General features: G+C 51.0%; 1 protein-coding gene across 7 annotated transcripts in view; it reads left to right on the top strand.

The window, feature by feature from the left end:
* Positions 1–21,369, top strand: part of ABCC10 (ATP binding cassette subfamily C member 10) — a 69,435-nt gene that overhangs the window by 24,126 nt on the left and 23,940 nt on the right. For 5 of the 7 annotated variants that reach the window (XM_078602136.1, XM_078602139.1, XM_078602133.1 and 2 more), the window contains exons 7-13: positions 2,330–2,409; positions 3,440–3,611; positions 6,543–6,641; positions 8,573–8,762; positions 10,039–10,119; positions 13,507–13,896; positions 14,599–14,689. In XM_078602136.1, coding sequence (XP_078458262.1) covers positions 2,330–2,409; positions 3,440–3,611; positions 6,543–6,641; positions 8,573–8,762; positions 10,039–10,119; positions 13,507–13,896; positions 14,599–14,689 — 1,103 coding nt within the window. The remainder of the gene's footprint in view (positions 1–2,329; positions 2,410–3,439; positions 3,612–6,542; positions 6,642–8,572; positions 8,763–10,038; positions 10,120–13,506; positions 13,897–14,598; positions 14,690–21,369) is intronic. The other 2 variants (XM_078602137.1, XM_078602135.1) reach the window with 2 other exon arrangements.

The raw sequence follows: 21,369 nt of genomic DNA, 5'->3' as shown, positions 1-21,369 counted from the left end.
GATCCACAATCCCCTTAGCGAAGGGTCGACGCAGCCGAAGAGGCACGAGCATTTGAGTTCCCGGCGGTACGCGTACCGTTCGCGTAACGAGCGCCTGTACCGTCGCAAAGGCCGTACGCACAGTAGCGGGGGAGGACAGAAACATCATTCATCGGCCTGAAGGGAGTTCAATGCATCCCTGGTCGATCAGTATTCTAATTGGCATTTTGGCCAAAAGTCCGTCCCCAACAGGCACGGGACTGCCAGAGAGGAGGAGACTAACACCGGGCCGGATAATTTGATGTCCCCAATACAAATGTTTGCGCGGATCTGGCCAATAATGCCCAACAAGACCCCGTTGGCTGCATAACACGGAACATCGACCGGGAGCAGAGGGCGACTTTGAACGGGAAGAATGTTGTAAATTAAATCGGACACAATTGTTGCTGATGCTCCCGTATCAACCAAGACCCGTACCTCCACCCCATCGATATGTCCCACAACGACCGACGACCCCGCCGACGCAGCAACAACACGGTGGGCCAACTCAGACCACTGGCCCGGTTGGAACGCCCTCCCCATTGCGGCACAGTTCGACACAACAACACCCGATTTTCGAAACCCGTTCGTTGCAACGCGTGAGTGAGTAACAGGTGTGTGCGATGAGAGGGTGGTTGCAGCCACGGTGTGCCCGGCCGCCGCCTTGCTAGCTTTACGACGTTGGGACAGCAGGTTAGCGTGGATGTGCCGCGCGGCCCGCAGGTAACACATGTCCTTGTTGTCCTGCGCCAAGACGACGATGTTCAAATCGTCAGCCAGCAACAAGATTTTCTCCGCCACCATAGCGTCCACTCCCTCTTCAGCCATACGCGGGAAGGCCGCCTTCGCCAGGGCCAGGAGCCGTGCGGTATGCCAGGGGCGATTCCTTTGCGCCCCGTTGTCGGTCGTAAAATAGTTGTCTGCAGTCGGAAGGTGGCCCGTAGACTGCAGACAGGAGTTGAAGCGCCGACTGCAGTGTAGCGCGCGCCGATTTCGGCGCCGTAGTGAGGGTGGCGAGAGCGTTGCTGTCCAGCGTCGCCGGGAGTGCACGTAGCGCCTCGTCGTCCGTCCATCGTGACATTTCCTGGTGGGCGAGGAACCGTCTTTCGAACGCTCCCCAGTCGCCCCCATCCGCCACAAACTCCTTCAAGACCGGCAAACACTGCTGGAACGTGGACTCCGCCGCCGAAGATCGCCAGCCGCCGTTCCCGCCATTCTCTACAGTATTGGAGGGAATGGCGGTCGCCATCGGCGGTCGCACTGCTGGTGACGTGCTGGCCGTTGATTGGCGCTCGCCACAGTCGGCCGTTTTTGATGACGCGGCGGCTGCTGAACAGAGGCAGCAGTGATCGGCTCTCGTTGATGACGTGGCGGCCACTGGTTGGTGACCACCGTCGATATGGCGGGAACGACCGTTGAGTGTCGCCCGTCATCGCACCGTGTTGCTCCTCCAACCCCAAGGCGAGTAATTTCTTCTAGCGTGGCGGCCCCCACCCGTCCGGCTGCTGTGGTGGCGGTGGACTCGGCAGCGGTTGCACGGACTCGTCCTCGATGAGTTCAGGCTCCGAGTCGGCCGAGGTGTCTTCCTCTCCAGGTCCCCCGGTACGAGTCGTCCGTCTTGTATCCATTTGGTAACTTTAGAAGACCACTTCTGACTCCAGTTGTAGTGAGTTCAAGGAGACGTAGACGACGTAGTCAGAGGCTCACTTATTTATTCAACCAAAGGGCAGAACACAATACTTGAAGGGGTAACGGCCCCTTCACCCGTCTAACAGGGAGACACCCCTAGTGCTAGCCCGGCTAGTCTGCTCCCAGGTCCTCCACTAGAGAGCTAGGGGAGGCTAGCTGATCCGGCTCTGGCTAAGCTCGGATCTCGGCACCCTTAGCCAACCAGACCGGCTCTTACAAGAGCATCGGCTCTGGGCTCTCAGGGCCGCGCCGCTGGCTTTCCCTGGTCGGTCCTTAGAAGGACAGCGAGCCAGGGGAGTCCCAGGGCTTATCCTGCTGGTCTTCGCTCTTCGCTGGTTAAGCTGTAATACTCGACCCCGAGCCCACCGGCTCCCCGCCTTGTATAGCAATTCCCCCCCGAGGGGAGGGGCTGTGGGGGATCACTGCACCGCCACAGCCCCCCAGGGCTAACCGTTGCGGACGTGGATGTAGGCACCCTTACGCGTGCGGGCGCAAACACCCCTTGTGTGTTTGTTTGCCCTCCCGTAACACCCCTACATATGTATGCTATCGGAACGGGAAAGGGTTAAAAGGCACCTCCCACAGCTGCCGCTGGTAATGCCGGCGCCGTGTTGTTCACCAGGGTCAGCTGGTCGGCGTAGTTGGAAAAGTCGGAAGCGGGAAGAGCTCCCTACTTGCGGCTATAACCGGTGACCTCTTCAGGTGAGATTCCATGCATTTGTTGGTATTCATTGACATTCATGTCCAAACTCGCCTGAAATGCTCTGAAATAAGAGCGTTCTCATACTTGATTGGTTTGTTCCTCTGGCTTTTTTCTGTGTTTTGATGACGCAATACTGGAGTTCAATTAAAATGCTTGGAACATTACGGCGTAGCGTACCGTGGTTAATGTAACGAGGAGCCATGTCACCGTTGCCAGCTGCACAAGCTGGCACGCGACTGTCGGTGTGAATTGAGGCTTCAGGTGGGAAGGCATTGATCGCTTACTCCAACCACTCGGTTTGGTTGTTTTTAGGCCTGCAGGGAGGGCTGTTGTGCAACCACCTTTTTAGCAAACTGTGATTGCGGTTGCATGTTTCATCGTAGAAATATTCCACCTGCAGGAACGCCTCTTTGTTTGACCTGAACAGTCCGGGATTTGCCATCTGTGTTTGGGTGACCGTTATCGATTCTTACTGAAATCTGGTGATTTCCTGTTGAACATTATTCGAGTGCACTGCACAGTCATCATACACCTAGGCTGGGAAAATATGTGCGGGTTTGGTCTGTGTAGTTTGGTGGCGAGATGTTAACTCCCTCACCTGGTATTGTAGGTGGTCGTGGGTTCGATCCCGACCCTCACGCCTGTATATTTGGAGTTTGCATGTTCTCCCCGTGGTCGCATGGATTTTTCTCCAGGTTCCCCGGTTTTTACCTCCACATTTGAAAACATTCTTTCAGAGTATTTGGCTGCTATAAATTTCATTGGAACTATCATTTGTAGCCAGGTCGCTTCTGAAAAAGAGCTATACAGCTCAGTGGGCCTTACCTGGTAATGTAAAGATAATTTACAGTTTAGTTTGGTTTTAGTGCATTTATAAAAATATGAATTTTTAAGCACCAACGAGTCCATCTGGTGTTCTGCGGGTTAGTGGGACCGATTGGTGGTGGGTGTTGAGACACGGGGGCTATGTTCGCATAGGTAGCGGTGTTCCTGGCCCCCTTGCTTCCCTCACGTGCGGCTTCCCGGCAGGTGTCGTGGAGGGGTCCTTGTGAAGCGACTGGAGGAAGGTTTCGGATTGTTCACCCAAGAGACGTGGATCCAGCATGGGACTGTGCGAGACAACATCCTCTTTGGCAGTCGCTACGATGAAGACAAATACCTCTCCATCATTTGCGCCTGCGCGCTGTCGGAAGACCTCAAGGTTTGCAAATATTTTATGACAACACCTCATTTTGTGCATTTTATACAGCAGTGATCGATGTGAATAATTCAGGGGGGGCACTTGTCTGGGCTTGACCAGTCAGTCCGGTAATTGGGTGACAGGACTTGACTTGTACCGAGATCTGGTACCAGTCTTGTGTTGAACTTTATTACAGTTTACTGCACAGTTTTGATTCTAGACCCAGGCTGATGGAGAAGAATGCCCGGGTTTGGTTTGTGGACAAGGTGGCGATCCCAGGAGAACTGCTTTGCCACATGCTGCCTGTATGGAGTTTAAATAATCTACATATTGCAGTCTGGCAGACCTGCGGAGCTTGCCTGTTATACCTCCTGGGCAGGGCCGTCCAGTCGGGTACCAATTTGACATGGAGGATAAAAAAAAACCATAATAGGTGACATCTTGGGCAGTGGCCCGTCTTCAAAGCACGTGTGACCTCTCTATCTGTGGCCTCTCTATGGCATCTCATCTATAACTTCACTATCTTTGGCTTCTCTTCTTTATGGGCTCTGTATGGCCTCGCTCTCTGTGGCCTATCTGTGTGCTGTAAATCTATGTACTTAAATAAGGGTCATTGCCCGACACATCACCTGTTATATATTTTGTTCCGTTTAAGGCCACACTATTATTGACGAATGTTAAGTGTTTTTTGTGCACTGCTGTCAATGCTGTATTTACAAGTAACGTGTTTTCATTTTCAACACACATCAAGCTTAGTTTCTTCATGATTTTTTTTTTTATTACCGAGCGATTATAGATTCTATGGATTATTTTTTTGTTTGTGAAAAGCCAAACCTGGCGCAGTGGCGGTGTCGGCACATTGAGATGCTGGGCATGGGTGACCAGTGGCAATCATGGCCATGCAGCCTCTGTGTGGTTTTGGTGGCTACGGTAATGTTAAGTTTTTCGTATTAGAGGTTTTTTTGGGTTAAATCGTGTAAATATGTGTCGCTAAAACCCGCCACCACCCAAGTTATCAACAGAAGGTATGTACAGGATTAACTGCACCTTGTGGCAAATGTTATGTTGGGCAAACAGGACGAATGATCAGCATTAGACTAAAAGAACATCATAGAAATATTAAATACTCCCAAATGCAACTGTCAGCAGTAGCAGAACACCTGTGCCAACAAGGACACTCAATTGATTTAGATAATGTTGAAGTTCTGTGCAAAACTAGCTACTACTGGCCAAGACTAATTAGATAATATTTCGAAATTGAAAGAAATACAAATAAATTTAACCGTTCGTATAGCAACCGACTTAGTGCTGCGTGGAAGCGAATAATCAAATAATACATTGTTTAAATGCATGCCTATACAGGGCACTATACTTCAATAGGGATTTCCATTGGTACGGCTATTTTAATACACACAATGGACAGGAAGGACAAGTTCAAAGGGCTCGCATAATGCGTATGAATAATGTACGTTGACACATTAATCCCCTCCCCCCTACTTTGCGCAAGAGCGCAGAAGTGTGGTCACCACATCTACGCCTCTATATAAGGAACGAAACAGGTGGACTTCTCCACAAATCTGGCTGTCGCCTGATAAGCTAGTTGTAATTACTGGCGAAACGTCGTACTCGGATTGTAAATGTTGTGGCTTGGCTCTCCAACACACCAGTGTGCTGTACTAGTGACGACTTGGCCACGTTCTGCTTACGTGACAACCCTTACTAGTTGGCTGTGTCGGGTGGTGGCGGGTTTTAACGACACATTTATATATTTACGCAATTTAACCGAAAAAATATGGATGATATTGTTCGTGAAAGCCGACGTGTTAAACAGAAGTTTTTAATCCGAGTAAATTACTGCTCTTCTTCCTCTTCCTCTCCTTCGTCCTCTCCTTCTTCCTCTTCTTCCTCCTTATTGCGTATGGCTGCTGATGTAGATGCAGAGAAACAATTACAATTCCACATTCAGGTGGTGAAGCCCAGATATCCATGTCAGGAGCAGTGGCGTTAATCATCGCCTTGATATCTCCTTTGTATTTTAATTACCCATTGAGCTATGTGGCGAGTTTGTAAGGGTGACTCGAACAGCAGACAGACATGGCAGCAAGAGTGACAAATTAAGAAGCAAACACGATATAAAATATAAATAAGGTAATTAAAACCAAATTATGGATCCTTATTTAAAAATGTGATTTGTAATGCCAGCACTGGGCCGGTGATATGTAAACAGTGGCGCTTTGTGGTTTGCTTGCAATGTGGATCAGTGACGTGAGGTCAATGGCTGGGGAGGCACTGGCTTGTGTCAGAGCCAGATTCACACACTGAGGAGGGCGTGGCCTCACGGAGGGGGGCGTGGCCTCACGGAGGGGGCGTGTTCTCACTGAGGGGGGCGTGTTAGACACGTCCCCCTCAGTGAGGCAGATGTGATAGCTGCCTCCCCTGGTGCTTTTTCATTGCAGTTTCATGACGAGACCAGCGAGCCTAAATATCTTTATACACATACGTGAAATAAGTTACCTGGAGTATGGAAGGCGAGGACATGAAATTAAGGGGTCTACAAACATTACATTGGTGACATACTGAGATAGTAACTGGCACACGCTTATTGCCCGCGCTCCATCCAGTTACTGAGGGGTTCTGCAATCAGAGGGGAGGCTGAGCTCGTCGCTTCCTCACCTCTTGTCTCTTCCTGTATTTTCAGCGGAGCTCTGCAAATTTGGCGATTTTGACTATAAAAATGATTGGAATCGTACATAAATTACATTTATAACACAGATCAGTGGAAAAATCTGCATATTTATTTTATTTATTATTTTATTATTATTTTTATTACTTTCCGTAACAGCTATTTTCATTGGAGTATGACAGGTGAGGCTCTGCCTCCCCTGCCTCCCCTGACCGCACGTCCCTGATGTGGATGTGTTGTTGTTGCTGTTGTTATTGATGCGTGTGCAGACCTTGGTGAACGGGGACCGGACAGAGGTCGGGGAGAATGGGGTGACTCTCAGTGGAGGCCAGAAAGCCAGGATTGCGCTTGCACGGGTGGCCTACAGCGTGAGTTTATTCTCTCGATCGATTTTTATTAAAACATTTCACCTGGAAAGTCCCTCGAAATGGAATTTTTTTGTCTGCAACGGTGTCCAGGGGTGTCAAATGACACGCACACAGCAAGCATGTGATGACATGTGTACACGCATGTTCACGATGTACCAAACACACACTCATCCACTGACAATCATCGTTTCCTCTCGGAGAGATTGTAAGTGTATATGTTGAACTTCTTTTGCACTGTACGTAGGCAACCGTACTAATCGGATGCTGTATTTTGTTACAACATAAAAGGTCTTTCGGCTTTACGTATGACCAAAAAAAAATACAGCCCTTTGATAATCCAGTACTGGATGAAGGCTTTTTCCCATAGCGTCAGAGGTGGGGGTAGTTTGACCATACGTCATCATGCTGGACGATATGGGTTGGTGAGGGTGGTTGGTAGGACCAATTAAGAAACAACTCGCCACTTTTGTTAGCCGTGTCCGGGAATTGAACTCAAAGAGCCGGGTTCACCACTCCATCGCATGTTGATACGTGGGTTTCTGATTCACACCTTATTGACCTTATTGATGTACAATCAATCGCTTTAATAGATGGTTCGGTTTATAAGTCATGTAGCACTCAATCTTAATCATGTAGCACTATCAGAACATCCGTGAAAGTTTACAGACCTGAGCTTTGGTGCCATATTCCATGGGCACATTCATCAGCAGGATCATTGTTAATACGTGTATTTACACGTGGTGTTTCAAGGCCAAACATAACTCGTCGTATGCCAGCCCTCTTAGCGGCGGTGGAGATATGTTAACTACTTTGCCTGGTATACAGGAGGTCGTGGGTTCGATTTAGACCCCGACGCCTGTATATTTGGAGTTTGCATGTTCTCCCCATGGTCGTGTGGATGTTTGTCCAGGTCCTCTGGTTTTCCCTCTACATTTAGAAACATGCGTTGAAGAGTATTTGGCTGCTCTACATTTCCACGTGATAAGCCACTTAATTGGGTGATAATTTGTGGCCAGGTTGCTTCTGAAAAAGAGCTGTATAGCTCAGTGGGCCTTATCTGGTACAATAAAAAAATTATGTATAGTTTTCAAATCCGATGTTTATTGTGTAATTTTTCCACTTATGTGGACATATCTGCATCGTTTCCTGTTACGTCAGCTCTAGTTGCTGGTTGAACAAGTTGGTGTGCCAGTTGGGGGTATGACTCGGTCATCTTATGTGGGTATCATGTGCCTGTGTAGCCCAATCACCTTTGAGCATGTGAGCTCCCCCGGCCTTAGTGGCGCTCTCAGACTGTGTAGATCGACGCGCTTGACAAGAGAGTTCTGGTGCAACGGTTAGCGCCGCGCTGCGCTACGAACACGTTGACCCGAGTTCAAATCCCGCTACCACCAACAAACAGTGCGATTATCTGAACCCGGTCCTGGGTCCCTTTCCTAGGTCGGCTCAGCCTCAAACAAGTACCTGGTGTGGTGTGTAAACATTGCCACGAGAGAGACAAATGTGGGCGTGATGCCAGCCACCCACCCCCTCGTGTTTGTTAAGGCTATACGGGGGATCTTTGTCTGGTTGCCCCGAAAGCCTCTCGCCTCTTCAATGAAATGACCAGACTAAGTTCACAGCTGGAGAAGGCGGAGCATGCAGGAGGCAAGATGCTTGGACGGCAGGGTGGCGCAGTGGTAACACTCGTGTCTCGTATCAAGAAGGACCTGGGTTTGATTCCCGACTCGGGCACCTTTCTGTGTGGAGTTGTTCTGTTCTCTCTCCCCCTGCATTGCATGGGGTTTCTCCAGGTCCTCTGGCTTCCTCCCACACAACTGCAAAAGCCTCGCAAGGCTCTCCTGAAGAGGAGTCTTGAGACTCGGTGAAGCGTTCCTGAGTAAACAAGCGCAATATTAATAATCGTGATATTGCGTCATGGTCTCTTGCAGGACAAACCCGTTTGTTTGCTGGACGATCCTTTAGCAGCCGTGGATTGTGATGTTGCTGCTCACCTGTTCAGCAAATGTATCAATGGGCTTCTGCAGAAGAGGACCAGGATCCTGTGCACTCATCGCACCCAGTATTTGGCCGCAGCCGACCTCGTCATCCTGCTCGACAATGGCATCGTCATCAAAGCGGGTACCGGATTTTGGCGTTGGGAAGTATCCGTAGTTCGTGGCATTTTTAACACTGTACAAATGCTGCGAGCCAGTCGTGTGGCTCAGCGCTTGCGATTTCAGATCTTGATAGCGGAGTTCACTCGGCCCATCATCCCCCTGCGGGGAGTAAAACGAGTTCCACTCTGTGAGGAAGTCAATAATTGTTGTCCTATGGATGTGACTTGCCCCCATAATAGGAATGGGGAGTTTTCACCACTGGCTCAGGGCTGTGAACTGAAGTAGAGCGCAGCCTCAGTGCCCATTTGAGCAGAAATTATCTCCCCCTGTGGGCACATACCCTGCACCGAGTCATCTAAAACACGTTTCTTACACCTCTAGAAGCTGGACTCGAGTCAGCTGGAAGGTTACCAGAAATGTATCAATTATTGTGCATTTAAAAGTGAACACAGTTCACGTGCCAATTAAGTAGTGCCGCGGTCTAACTGCTCACAGTGTTAACTATCAACTGTAAGGCGATATACTTATCTGTTGTATGGAATTTGGTAAAACCCATTCGCTTGGATGCCTCAGTGGTCCACGCTCTCTGCCAGTGCTCGCTCTCGCGCTTATCACTTTTATTTCACTTTCATTTTACAAAAAACCAAAGTTAATTCTTCAAGCCCTCCAACGAACCGCAACCATCATCTACTTCTTCATGGTGATGTGATGAATGACTCAGATTCAGTGGTTTTATCAAGGTTATTAGTGTTTCCCATCACATTGTAAATACGTAGTTAAGTGATATGAAGTGAAGTGTTAATTGTCTTAGGTGTGTCTATGCCAGACATCCCTAATAACAGCCACGTGCCCTCCTTTGATCGGTTTACCTGCGTTGCCTTGGCCCCACTCGTAGAGCGTCCTTGAGCGGGGGTGAATCCATTATGAGCCATGCTCGAGTGACAATTCAGCAAACAGCACTCGTTAAGCATATGTTTAAAACAGTCTTAACCACTCAACATTGAGGCGGAGTATAACCGGCTTGCTGTACGTGGCCACCGATGTCGTTTGCCGTCCGCTGTGCGTGTAATTTATCGGTGTTGCTATACAACGCCAGGCTGTGCCGGCCTGTGTGTATGTGCGTGTGTGTATGGACGTGTGTATGTACGTGTGTATGGACGTGTGTGTGGACGTGTGTGTAGACGTGTGTGTGTGCATGTACGTGTGTATGTACGTGTGTATGTACGTGTGTATGGATGTTGAACTTCTTTCGCGCCGTACTTAGCCAACCATGTGAATCGGAGGTGTCTGTGTTGCAGGACCGCCCCACGCGGTGCTTCCGGCCGGTAACGCGCTTCCTGATTGGCCCTTGGCCGTCGAGGCTGAGCCACACTCAGATGGTAACCGCGTCTCCCCCCCCCTCCCATTTCCCCCCCTCCTCCTCCTCCTCCCCTCCCCCACCTTTCCTCCTCTTCCCTCTCCTCTTCTCTCTCCTCATCCTCTTCCCTATCCTCCCCCACATACAGTGAGGGAAAAAAGTATTTGATCCCCTGCTGATTTTGTACGTTTGCCCACTGACAAAGAAATGATCAGTCTATACTTTTCATGGTAGGTTTATTTGAACAGTGAGAGACAGAATAACAACAACAAAATCCAGAAAAACGCATGACAAAAATGTTTTAGATTGATTTGCATTTTAATGAGGGAAATAAGTATTTGACCCCTCTGCAAAACATGACTTAGTACTTGGTGGCAAAACCCTTGTTGGCAATCACAGAGGTTTGCACACATCTCAGGAGGGATTTTGTCCCACTTCTCTTTGCAGATCTTCTCCAAGTCATTAAGGTTTCGAGGCTGACGTTTGGCAACTCGAACCTTCAGCTCCCTCTACAGATTTTCTATGGGATTAAGGTCTGGAGACTGGCTAGGCCACTCCAGGACCTTAATGTGCTTCTTCTTGTGCCACTCCTTTGTTGCCTTGGCCGTGTGTTTTGGGTCATTGTCATGCTGGAATACCCATCCACGACCCATTTTCAATGCCCTGGCTAAGGGAAGGAGGTTCTCACCCAATATTTGACGGTACATGGCCCCGTCCATCGTCCCATTGATGCGGTGAAGTTTTCCTGTCCCCTTAGCAGAAAAACACCCCCAAAGCATAATGTTTCCACCTTCATGTTTGACGGTGGGGATGGTGTTCTTGGGGTCATAGGCAGCATTCCTCCTCCTCCAAACACGGCGAGTTGAGTTGATGCCAAAAAGTTCCATTTTGGTCTCATCTAACCACAACACTTTCACCCAGTTGTCCTCTGAATCATTCAGATGTTCATTGGCAAACTTCAGACGGGCATGTATATGTGCTTTCTTAAGCAGGGGGACCTTGCGGGCACTGCAGGATTTCAGTCCTTCACGGCATAGTGTGTTACCAACTGTTTTCTTGGTGACTATGGTCCCAGCTGCCTTGAGATCATTGACAAGATCCTCCCGTGTAGTTCTGGGCTGATTCCTCACCGTTCTCATGATCATTGCAACTCCACGAGGTGAGATTTTGCATGGAGCCCCAGGCCGAGGGAGATTGACAGTTCTTTTGTGTTTCTTCCATTTGCGAATAATCGCACCAACTGTTGTCACCTTCTCACCAAGCTGCTTGGCGATGGTCTTGTAGCCCATTCCAGCCTTGTGTAGGTCTACAATCTTGTCCCTGACATCCTTGGAGAGCTCTTTGGTCTTGGCCATGGTGGAGAGTTTGGAATCTGATTGATTGCTTCTGTGAACAGGTGTCTTTTATACAGGTGTAGAGAGAGGTATTACGTACCGGGGTGTAGCAAGCCGTTACGTTGGGGTGTCTACATCAACGTCCGTACGTGGGGTGTTTACATCAACATCCGCATACAGCCCCGCCCCTCGGAGGGGCAGTTGGGTATATAAGGCGGTGCGCGAGAGAGCTCGAGCCAGTCGTTGGAGCAGAAGAGCCAGTGAAGACTGAAGACCAGCTAGCTAGCCCTGGGACTACCCTGTCTCGCTGCTCTTATAAGAGCCGAGCAGGGCAAGCCAGGGGCGACCTCAGAGCAGCGAGGTCTGTGTCCTTGTGAGGGCCAGGTTCGTGTGGCTGAGGGTCGGACCTGAGCCGAAGCTGGGCCAGGTCAGTTAGCCTCCACTATGATGGTCTGGGTTAGAGGAGTGTAGGAGCTAACTGGGAAACGTTAGCTGAGGGACACTGCCTCAGATAGAACCGGGTGAAGGGGCCGTCACCCCTTCCAGTGTTAGGGTGCGCTACGTGCTGTATAGTAGCAACTTACGCCGTTACACAGGTAACAAGCTGAAATTAGGAGCACTCCCTTTAAGAGTGTGCTCCTAATCTCAGCTCGTTACCTGTATAAAAGACACCTGGGAGCCAGAAATCTTTATGATTGAGAGGGGGTCAAATACTTATTTCCCTCATTAAAATACAAATCAATTTAATAACATTTTTGACATGCGTTTTTCTGGATTTTGTTGTTGTTATTCTGACTCTCACTGTTCAAATAAACCTACCATTAAAATTATAGACTGATCATTTCTTTGTCAGTGGACAAACGTACAAAATCAGCAGAGGATCAAATACTTTTTTCCCTCACTGTAGTCCTGCAATGTGTGCACATTTGCTCATGTGAGCTGTTGGAGTCTTGCCTGCTTTCATAAACGTGTTGTTGAATATTACGCAATTATAGCAGGTAATAAATCACAGTCATTTGTCAATTAAATGGTGGACATGAAGGCTTCTTTGGATCAAAATTGGCCACGCTTTGTCAGTGCAGGTTGGTAGGGGTGGTGGGCAGGCTCGGTTCACATGTAACTCGCCACTGATGTAATCAGTTGACTGGGAATGGAGCTCAGGTAGAGAGGTTCGTAGTGTGGCACACGGAAACGCTGAATCGCCGCTGCGCGGCTGAAGCTTGCATGCTCAGTGGCCCGAGTTCAGACTTTCATCGTCATGAAAAAGTTTCAAAAAGGGCCTGAATCTAACTTGGGTATCATCTATTATTACGCAACGAATATGTAAGCGCACTCCAAGAGAAGCAAATTTCCACCAGGAGTGTGACACCATAGACTGCTGTTGTATTCTACAGCCATTGTTGCTTTCGCTAAACTTTTATCATGGACTTATATGAATATAAACATATGAATAGAACATGAACACAGGCCATTCTATTCAACTAAACTATAAACTATTTTATTTTACCAGGTAAAGCCTACTGAGCTCTCTAGCGCTCTTTCAGAAGCGGCCTGGCCACTAGTGATAGCTCAACAATGTAGCTTATCAGGTGTAAATTGATCACAGCCACATATTCGAGTAGACGCAGAGAAAAATCCACACGACCACTGGTACAGAGACACGCAAACTCCAAATATACAGATGTCAGGGTCAGGATCGAACCTATGGCCTCCTGTATACCAGGCGAGGTGGTTAACATCTCGCCGGCTCATTATTTGTTGATGTTTCCTTGTGCACGCGTGGCATGTGATGTCATTGCAAGGGCTGGGAGGCCTGCGTCATTTACAAAGGGGGTTTTCACCGAGTCTTGGGGCGACCCTTTGGTAAATGTGCCCGGGCGTCTATCGACTAAGTCCCTCATAGCAACACGACTTTATAATGAAGTTTTGTTCATATTGGATCTTCTTTACTAACGTTAGCGTTATCGTGACCCCCGCATTACATCTTGTTTAGAACGTTGTTGATGCTGACCAATGATACGTTGTTCTTCTATGCAAGCTAACAATTCTGCAATGATGATTTCCCTGTGTGATAGAAGGAGGAGGTGGAGGAGATGAGTGTGAGGGTGATGCTGATTGTGTGGCTGGCGCTGTGGCTGCAGGAGCGTGTGGTGGTGGTGTGGCTGAAGGAGCAGGTGGTGGTAGTGGTGGTTGCGGTGTGGTTGCAGAGGTGCGTGGTGGTGGTGTGGCTGGAGGAGCGGGTGGTGGTGGCGGAAATGTTGCTGGAGAAGCGATTAGTGGTGGTATTTGTGGTGTGGCTGATGGAGCGGATGGTGGCGGTGTGGCTGGAGTAGTGAGTGAGCCGCTGGTGCAGCAGGAGGAGAGGATGGTGGGTGCCGTGGCTCTGGGCGTGTGGCTCGCGTACTGGCGCGCCGTCGGCTCCTGCCTCTCCGTTGCCGTCATCCTTGCGCTCTTTCTCATGCAGGGTGAGTCTTGTGCTTGCTGGGTGTTGATGACGATGTGCAATGTTGATATGTGAGGTTGTTACCACGCCAGGGCGCCTTGCACACTGCGAAAACCTAATGCTCACCACGTACTAGGTCTGTAAAAGTAATTAATCTCATACTTCTCAGTGAGCCACCATTTATTGCAGTGGCATTAGAAGATGGATATTAAATTTTTTAACAGTGTAGCATTTAATTTTTTAAATATATAACAGGACGTCCACCTCTGCTTTAAGGCCTACGGTGCTACTAAGAGCCCATGGTTTAGGGCTGCTCTTCGCGCTTTCAGGGTTTCATGAAGCGATGGCCCCTGAGTTGTGCGCTTGGCTGAAATGAACAGCAACTCCTACGTCTATGTCCAAGTCAGGAAATTCCTGCGTACGGCGTGTGGCAGAGACGTGCAACTGAATTTTCGAATAGCAGCACCATTATAAGTTGGCGTCTTTAGCCGTGCAGCTGTGCTGGCTGTGAGCTCAAGAGTTTCTGCCATTCAGCAGTGTTGACGAGCAGCGATCGACCACGTAGCGCATCGGTCTGATGAGATAAGGCATAACAAAATAAAGGTGGCCTGGTTGGATGTGCTGTTCTGGAATAGGATGATAAATGCTCTGTAAGTGTCGGTAGTTGAGATATATGGTGATGATAAAATGTATCCTCATGGAGGTTATTTTCCTGTTTCTGCAGCAACTCGTCATGTTACAGACTGGTGGCTGTCTTACTGGATCGCACATGTACAGGAACATAAAAATGCAAGTTTCCACGATAATTTCGAGAGGTACGAATATTACACATAGCGTTCGATGCCATGTGGTTTTGCTGAACGCCGTGTGCACTCAGTTTTCTTTCCAGCGAGAGGCGCTGAAATCGGTCGACCCCTTGCAGACACGGTGGGGGGGTGTCACGGTGGCTAGGAGATGTTAACTACCTCGCGTGGTATACAGGAGGTCGTGGGTTAGATCCCGACTCTGACGCCTGTATTTTCGGAGTTTACGGTGTCTCTTTCCCCGTCGTTGCGTGGATTTTTCTTCGGATCCTCCGATTTTTCCCTCCACGTTTAGAATCATGGGTTTAGAGGATTTGGCTGCTATAAATATAAGCATGATAAGCCTCTTCATTGGGCTATTAATTGTGGCCAGTTTGCTTTCTAAAAAAGAGCTATATAGCTCAGTGAGCCTTACCTGTTAAAAAAAATAATTTTTAGTTTATAGCCGTTCTACATCTCCCTCACACAGTTCTTCTCCTGCAAGGTTGTGAGTTCCTGAGGCCATTGCCCAAAAATTGGTGACTTTGTCATGACCCCGTAACCGCGTTCGCATACGTGGGAGCTAAAAAATCCGGTTTAGCACAACCGTTTACCAAAAACACTCACCACTTGTGACATTATTCTGATGGATAAGCCACATTTGCTGGCATAGAGGTGTAGCGGCATCATTGAAGGTTGTGTGTAACTGCCGCTACTTATGGCCTGTAATCTCAATTTCGGAGCTTTCGTGACTGCAGGAATTATTCTTTGGTTCTTTCGGTAAAGTCACGTATAAAGATAAAATAATAAATTAAATAATTATGGCCTGTAGTTACGGCCTTGAGCCAACAGGGGGGAGAAAGGAAGCCGATGGAGATGAGTGAGGCCGCTAGGCCAAGGTAAACCCCAGTGTAGCTCGGGACCAGGGGTACAGACCCCAGACCCCCAAGAGGGGGGCTGGGGGATAACGTCACGCTCCAGGCCCCTCCAGACGGTTCCAGAAGGGGGGAGTGGCTAGGGGCGGAGTGAGCTAGAAAATGGTATAAAAGCCAGTCCCCTGAACGGGACCGGCGGTCGTCGTTTACCTGAAGACCGAAGAGCCACCCCAGAGACCTGGAGCTGCCACCTGGGAGACCCGAAGTGAAGAGCCCAAAGGGCAGTCCCCGAACCCCTGGCTAGGGTCGGGACAAAAGCTTAACCAGGCAGGGTTAGAGCTTAACCAGGGCAGGGTTAGAGCGTAACCAGTGTGAGGGCAGAATAGTCTGGATGAAATACCTCCTTAGTGTATTGGGTGGAAGGGGCCCCTTTGTGTAAATGTAAATGTTACATAAACGTTGTGCCTCCAGAAGAGAGAAGTCTCCTCAACTTTTGTACCCACTACAAAACAGTACAACTCTCTCAATTTTACAAACTACGCGTAAATTACTGAATTGCAAAGAGTCACATCGCAGCAATTCCCACGAGTGGCGGATTAACGCCCGCTTGCAAGGTCAGTGCTGCGTTTACCTTGTGCCACACAGGGACTGCTGCCATGGGGGGGGGTTCCCTTGGCTAGACTGCAGAAGGGCATTGGAGCGACTGAGATGGAGGGGGAGATGTAAGGAGCTCTGAGTTGCTTGGGTGTTTAAGCGAGCGCCACTTTTGTCAAGGAGCATAAACCGTCGAGCGAACTGCGGTCGTCTTTGTTCAATGGCTAGCCATCGAACAAAGATGGTCACTGTATCGCACGTGTTCAGATGCGCTTCTCAGGCCATCCTTCCGATATTAGGAAGCCACTGGAGCTATGTACTTATAAAGTAGAGCCGACATGAGGTTGGAGGTTGGGGGGGGGGGTGTTTGTCGTTTATTTTCCCCCAGTCCACACTTACCCACAGCCCTCTCACAATCTGTTCCCCGACATAATTCCCCGAGCTCGCCTGATGCCCCCCTCCTCCTATATCTCCTCACCTGCTCCTCCCCTCTTCCCCTGTTCCTGCTCCACTGCCACCCTCCTTTTGGCGGGAATCCTCTCCATGCCGCTTAACCCACTGTCCATCTCCATTCCTACCCCTGACATCCCTTAAATTAACCCCCCCCTCCCCCCCACCGGGGGATACAAAAAACGTCCTCGGTTCTGCCTAGCCCCCAGTACCCCTACAATAACAACATCAACAACATCAATTGAATGGTCTGCCCAGGTCTCCAGCCAGTGCCCTGTAACAGTCCGGACATTCACAGGCTATAGATGACCGCGGCGGCTCCCTCCGTCGGAGCCCCTCTTGTCGCGGTCCTCGGTTCGGTGGTGCCGGCGTTGCCTCGTCCTGTGCGTGCTGCCATCTCTCCAGCCCCTGTGACCACCGGTCTTGCTGCCTCTCTGTCAAGCCTCACATGGGGTGCTGTAGGCTACAAGGGAACACAGGGCACCGAACCCCCCTCAGGTCGGCGAGTAGAGGCGGGCGACCTTGGCTCGGGCGGCGGTGATGATGATGGCGGTGACGATGGCGTTGCCTCAGCAGAGGATGATGGAGGTGATGGAGGTGAAGAGAGATATATCGCTTAAGGCAGGTGGGGTGCACAAACCATCGGCGCTTACCCAGTTGGACCTGGACGCACTGAAGTAGGAGTGCTTTGACGACCTCGACCGGCCCTTTCCAGGGTCGGTGCAGTTTCGGTGAGGACAGTGTAGCCATGCCCGGTCCCCGACTTTAAAGGGCTTGGCTATCACCGTCCTCTCCTGTATCTGTACACTGCTCTTTGGACTATCGGCTGATGCAGCCTCGGCCACTTGGTGTGCCTTCCTCAAATAAATTGGGGAGATCTTTAGTGCCTTTGGCCATGCGTTTACCCTCGCGGGGATGTCCGTCAGCTGCACCTCAATATGCTGGATGGGGTCTTGTGTGTACATAAGGAAAAACGGCAAGAACCCCATCACCGTGTGTGGGGCCACCCTGTACGCCGCTAAGACCGACGGGATGTGGAGGTCCTAATCGGAGTCGTTCTGGTCCACCACTTGGGACAGCATGGCCGCTATGGTGCGGTTAAGTCATTCCACCATGCAATTGGTCTGGGGATGATACGGAGATGTTCGGACCTTCTTAGTGCCCCAGATAGAGCAGACGTCCTTTAGCAGCTGTGACGAGAAATTCCTCCCTTGATCTTTGAGCAACCGCTCCGGCGTCCCTTTATCAAGAACATAGCCCCCAACGAAGGCACCAACGATGGTCTGTGCATTTGGTCCAGGAGGGTGCTCGGCTTACCCGGGGTGGTGACATCCGCCACGCGCATTCGACGCAGGTTGCAACCCATCGGTGCACGTCAGCAGTCATACCTGGCCAAAAGTCCTGACCCTGTAATGTGGACAGTGTCTTCTGCTCGGCCAGGTGTAGCAGCTGGCGGCAGTGCACGTCCATGGCCAATTGTTGACGCAGCGACTCCGGTACCACCAGGCATTTCTGGCGTCCCGCCGGGTTCAACCACATGGGGAGGTCCTCCCATACAACATACTCCTCCCCCCCTTTCTCCACTGAGGTGCGTAGGGCCCGTAGGGGGGCCTCCTCCTGCTGCAGACATCTGCAGTCGTCCAAGGTTAGCCCCAGGTCGTGGTCGGTCAGCTGGACCTCACCCTGTGTGCCATCTGCCGTGTATATGGGAGCGATAACCATTCCCTCCGGCATCGCCTCCTTGCAGCGTGCCACGCCTGTAGCGCATGTACAAGCACCCTGGGGCGCCAGCTGGGACTATGCGTCTGCATTAGCGTGTCTTGTCCCCTTGCGATGTACCACCTGGTACCTGTACTCTTGCAGGCGCTCTATCCACCTGGCCAGCTGGCCCAAAGGCTGGTCAATGCGGAGCAAATACTGCAAGGCCGCGTGGTGGTCAATGCAGAACGTAAATTTGCGATCATAAAGGTAGGGTCGAAATTGCTGCATGAAGTGGACGACCGCCAAGAGCGTCCTACGGGTAACGCAGTACTGCTGGGTGACAGCACGCGACTGCCATAGGCGATAACCACCTCCCGACCGTGCTGGATTTGTAAAAAACGCTGCCAATGCCTACATCGCTGGTGTTCGTGTCCAGGATAAAGGGGAGGCCGTAATCTGGAAAGGCCAAGGGTGGTGCGTCCGTCAGACACGAGCACAGCTGCTGGAATGCATCCTCCGGGGGTTTCCAGTAGAACCTCTGGTTCCTAGCCATCAACGTGTTTAGCGATGGTTGCAAAATTGAGCACAAACCGGCGGTAGAAGGACATAGAGCCCACAAACCTGTGTACCTCTGGAACTGTCATGGGAACGGCCCAGGCCCTTATACAGGCCGTCTTCTCCAGGTCCGTAGCCACTCCAGTCTCACTGACGACGTGGCCCAAGTAGGGTACCGACGACTGCATGAGGTGGCACTTCGAAGGCTTTGAGCTTCAAGTTTGCTTTCCCGAACCGCAGGACCAAGGTTCCTGACGTGGCTGCTACCACCCGCCTTACCAGCTTCTTCCATTGCGTGGCCACTGACCAGGCACTGGCTCGCTATCCTGTGGTGTATAGCAAGGCGACGGGGGATGGAGGTGAACGGCCCGAAGATGTGGTTCCCTCCCTTGGGGTGTGTCTCAGCGGGATGAATCGGCCCTTGTTACGTGTGGTGGATTCCCAACTATGGTGTGGGCTGGGCCCCCCATGTAGTGCAGGGTGGCCCCCACTGTGATATGGGATGGGCTCCTAATGTGGGGTGGGCCCCCCATTGTAGTGTGGAGTCGGCCCCCATTGTGGTGGGGGGTGGGCCCCCCATTGTGGTGCAGGGTGGACCCCCCGTATGATGTGGGGTGGGCCCCCCATGTGGTGTGAGGTGGGTCCCCCATGTGGTGTGAGGTGGGCCCAGAATTGTGGTGGGGGGTGGGCCCCTCATGATAGTGTGGGGTGGGCCCCTTATTGTGGTGCGGGGTCAGGGGTGGGGGTGGGCCGAGTGCCTTCCCTCCCATGGGCCCTCCCCTCCCGTGGGCCCTCCCCCTCACCCCTCCCCTTCCCTTGTTGTGGGGGTGTGGGCCCCCCCTGTGGTGTGCCCTTTTCGGCCCTGTCTCACTCCACCACATAGCGAGGGCGAGGCGGTGCGCGAGACGGCTCCGCGGCGCACCGGCGAGCGCGTGTATCGCTGCACATGCAGTAGTCTTCAACTTAGGATACTCGTCTACCACATTGTCCATGTCTCCGCATAGCAGCACATTTTCAAGCTGCTGCAGCTTGTGGAATCCAGCTTGATCAAACCTCTGTATGAATTGAGTATTCACTGTGTCCAAGGCATTGTAGAAGTGGGCTTTGTACAAAGACTGGGCTTCCGGATGGATATGGGCTGCAGCTTGACCGGTGTCGCGCTTTGTAGGTTTGCGGATATGAGGCATCTGAATCGGTTGTAGGTCCAACTTTGTTGCCACAGCAGTTGTTTTTGCGAACAAGACATCAAAGTGCTCCTCCGTTCGCTTGTCCTGCATGCTTGTTTTGACATGGTCCACAGCCTCCAACATGCCTAAAACAGTCTGTTTCCTAAGCTACAGGGAGGTGTTCAGGCACTCCAAATCCCCCATCAGGTCTTCAGCCATTACAAGACCGAGCACAGTGTTCCCTTTTAGAAATGTTCCATGAAGACCATTGGCCTTAGTTGAAGTGTCAGATGAGCTGCATGATGCCATTTCTTCAAGGGCTGTCAGCACTGACTCATACTGGCTGAGAACTGAGCGGATGGCAGGGGTGCGAACAGTCCGCCTGGTGGGACAGAGAGGTTTCAACGAGGTGAAACCATGCTCTGATTTTGTGATTTCCTGGAAAATCACTTTGAACTTGCCAGATTGAGTAAAGAACCCCCCCAATGCATGTGTAATAAACGACTGGACCACGATGTCTGGCTCAGTGTCTTTTATTCGGTTCGTACTGTACTCCCACACGGCTGTCTCTACTCTGTAGCTTCTCCACGGTGCTGACTCCGATGTCGGCCCGATCCACAACAGCAGCCCCGCTGCTGTTACTCTCACACAGCCCCCTTGGCTGTACTCGCTGCAACTCCTCTCTCCTTCGTCCTCTCTGCAGCTCTGACAGCCTCGTGCTGTCTCTCTCTCTTCTCTCCCGCCACACCTGGCAGCCACACCGCTGCCTCTAACACGCAGCTCTTCTGGCTGTCTTCTCCGCAGCTGCACACCACTCCGTAGCTTCCGCCTGTCTTCGGGGTTGGCTCCCGATGGCCGTCGGTGCCCCCCCTCTTCTCACTCGCCCGCGTGGCCTCTCTCTTTTCCGCTCACACCCCGACTCCCTTCCCCTTCCGGTTTACCCGCTTAAGGACCCGAACCTTCCACCCACGTCACATGGCTCCACCCCCCGTGACGTCACATCCGGAAGGTCGCTTACGCCCGCATTACACCACCCTCCCCCGTAGAAAAATCCCAGCCGACCTCGGCTGACCAATAGCAATCGTAATGCGGCGAATCGACCTACCCCCCTAAAGGACACTAAGCATACAATGTAACAGCAAGAACAACAACAACAACAACGCAATTAACATCAACGAACGTACAAAAAGCATGCAATAAATACAACCGTAAGAAAAAGATAAAAACACAGCAACAATCAACGAAACGTAAGCGATTTGGAACGTGTGCGGGTCGCCGGCCCGTCCCGGACGGTCGGCGGCCCACTCGCAGAACGGGAACGCGATGAAAGTCGAGGAATGACAGGGGGTAATCTCCCTGCCGCAGCTGGAAG

The sequence above is a fragment of the Lampetra planeri genome, chromosome 17 (genome assembly GCF_965212315.1).
Source record: "Lampetra planeri chromosome 17, kcLamPlan1.2.h2, whole genome shotgun sequence".
Taxonomy (NCBI): domain Eukaryota; kingdom Metazoa; phylum Chordata; class Hyperoartia; order Petromyzontiformes; family Petromyzontidae; genus Lampetra; species Lampetra planeri.
Note: the sequence above shows the minus strand (reverse complement) of the source record. Positions and strands in the feature narration are given on the sequence as shown.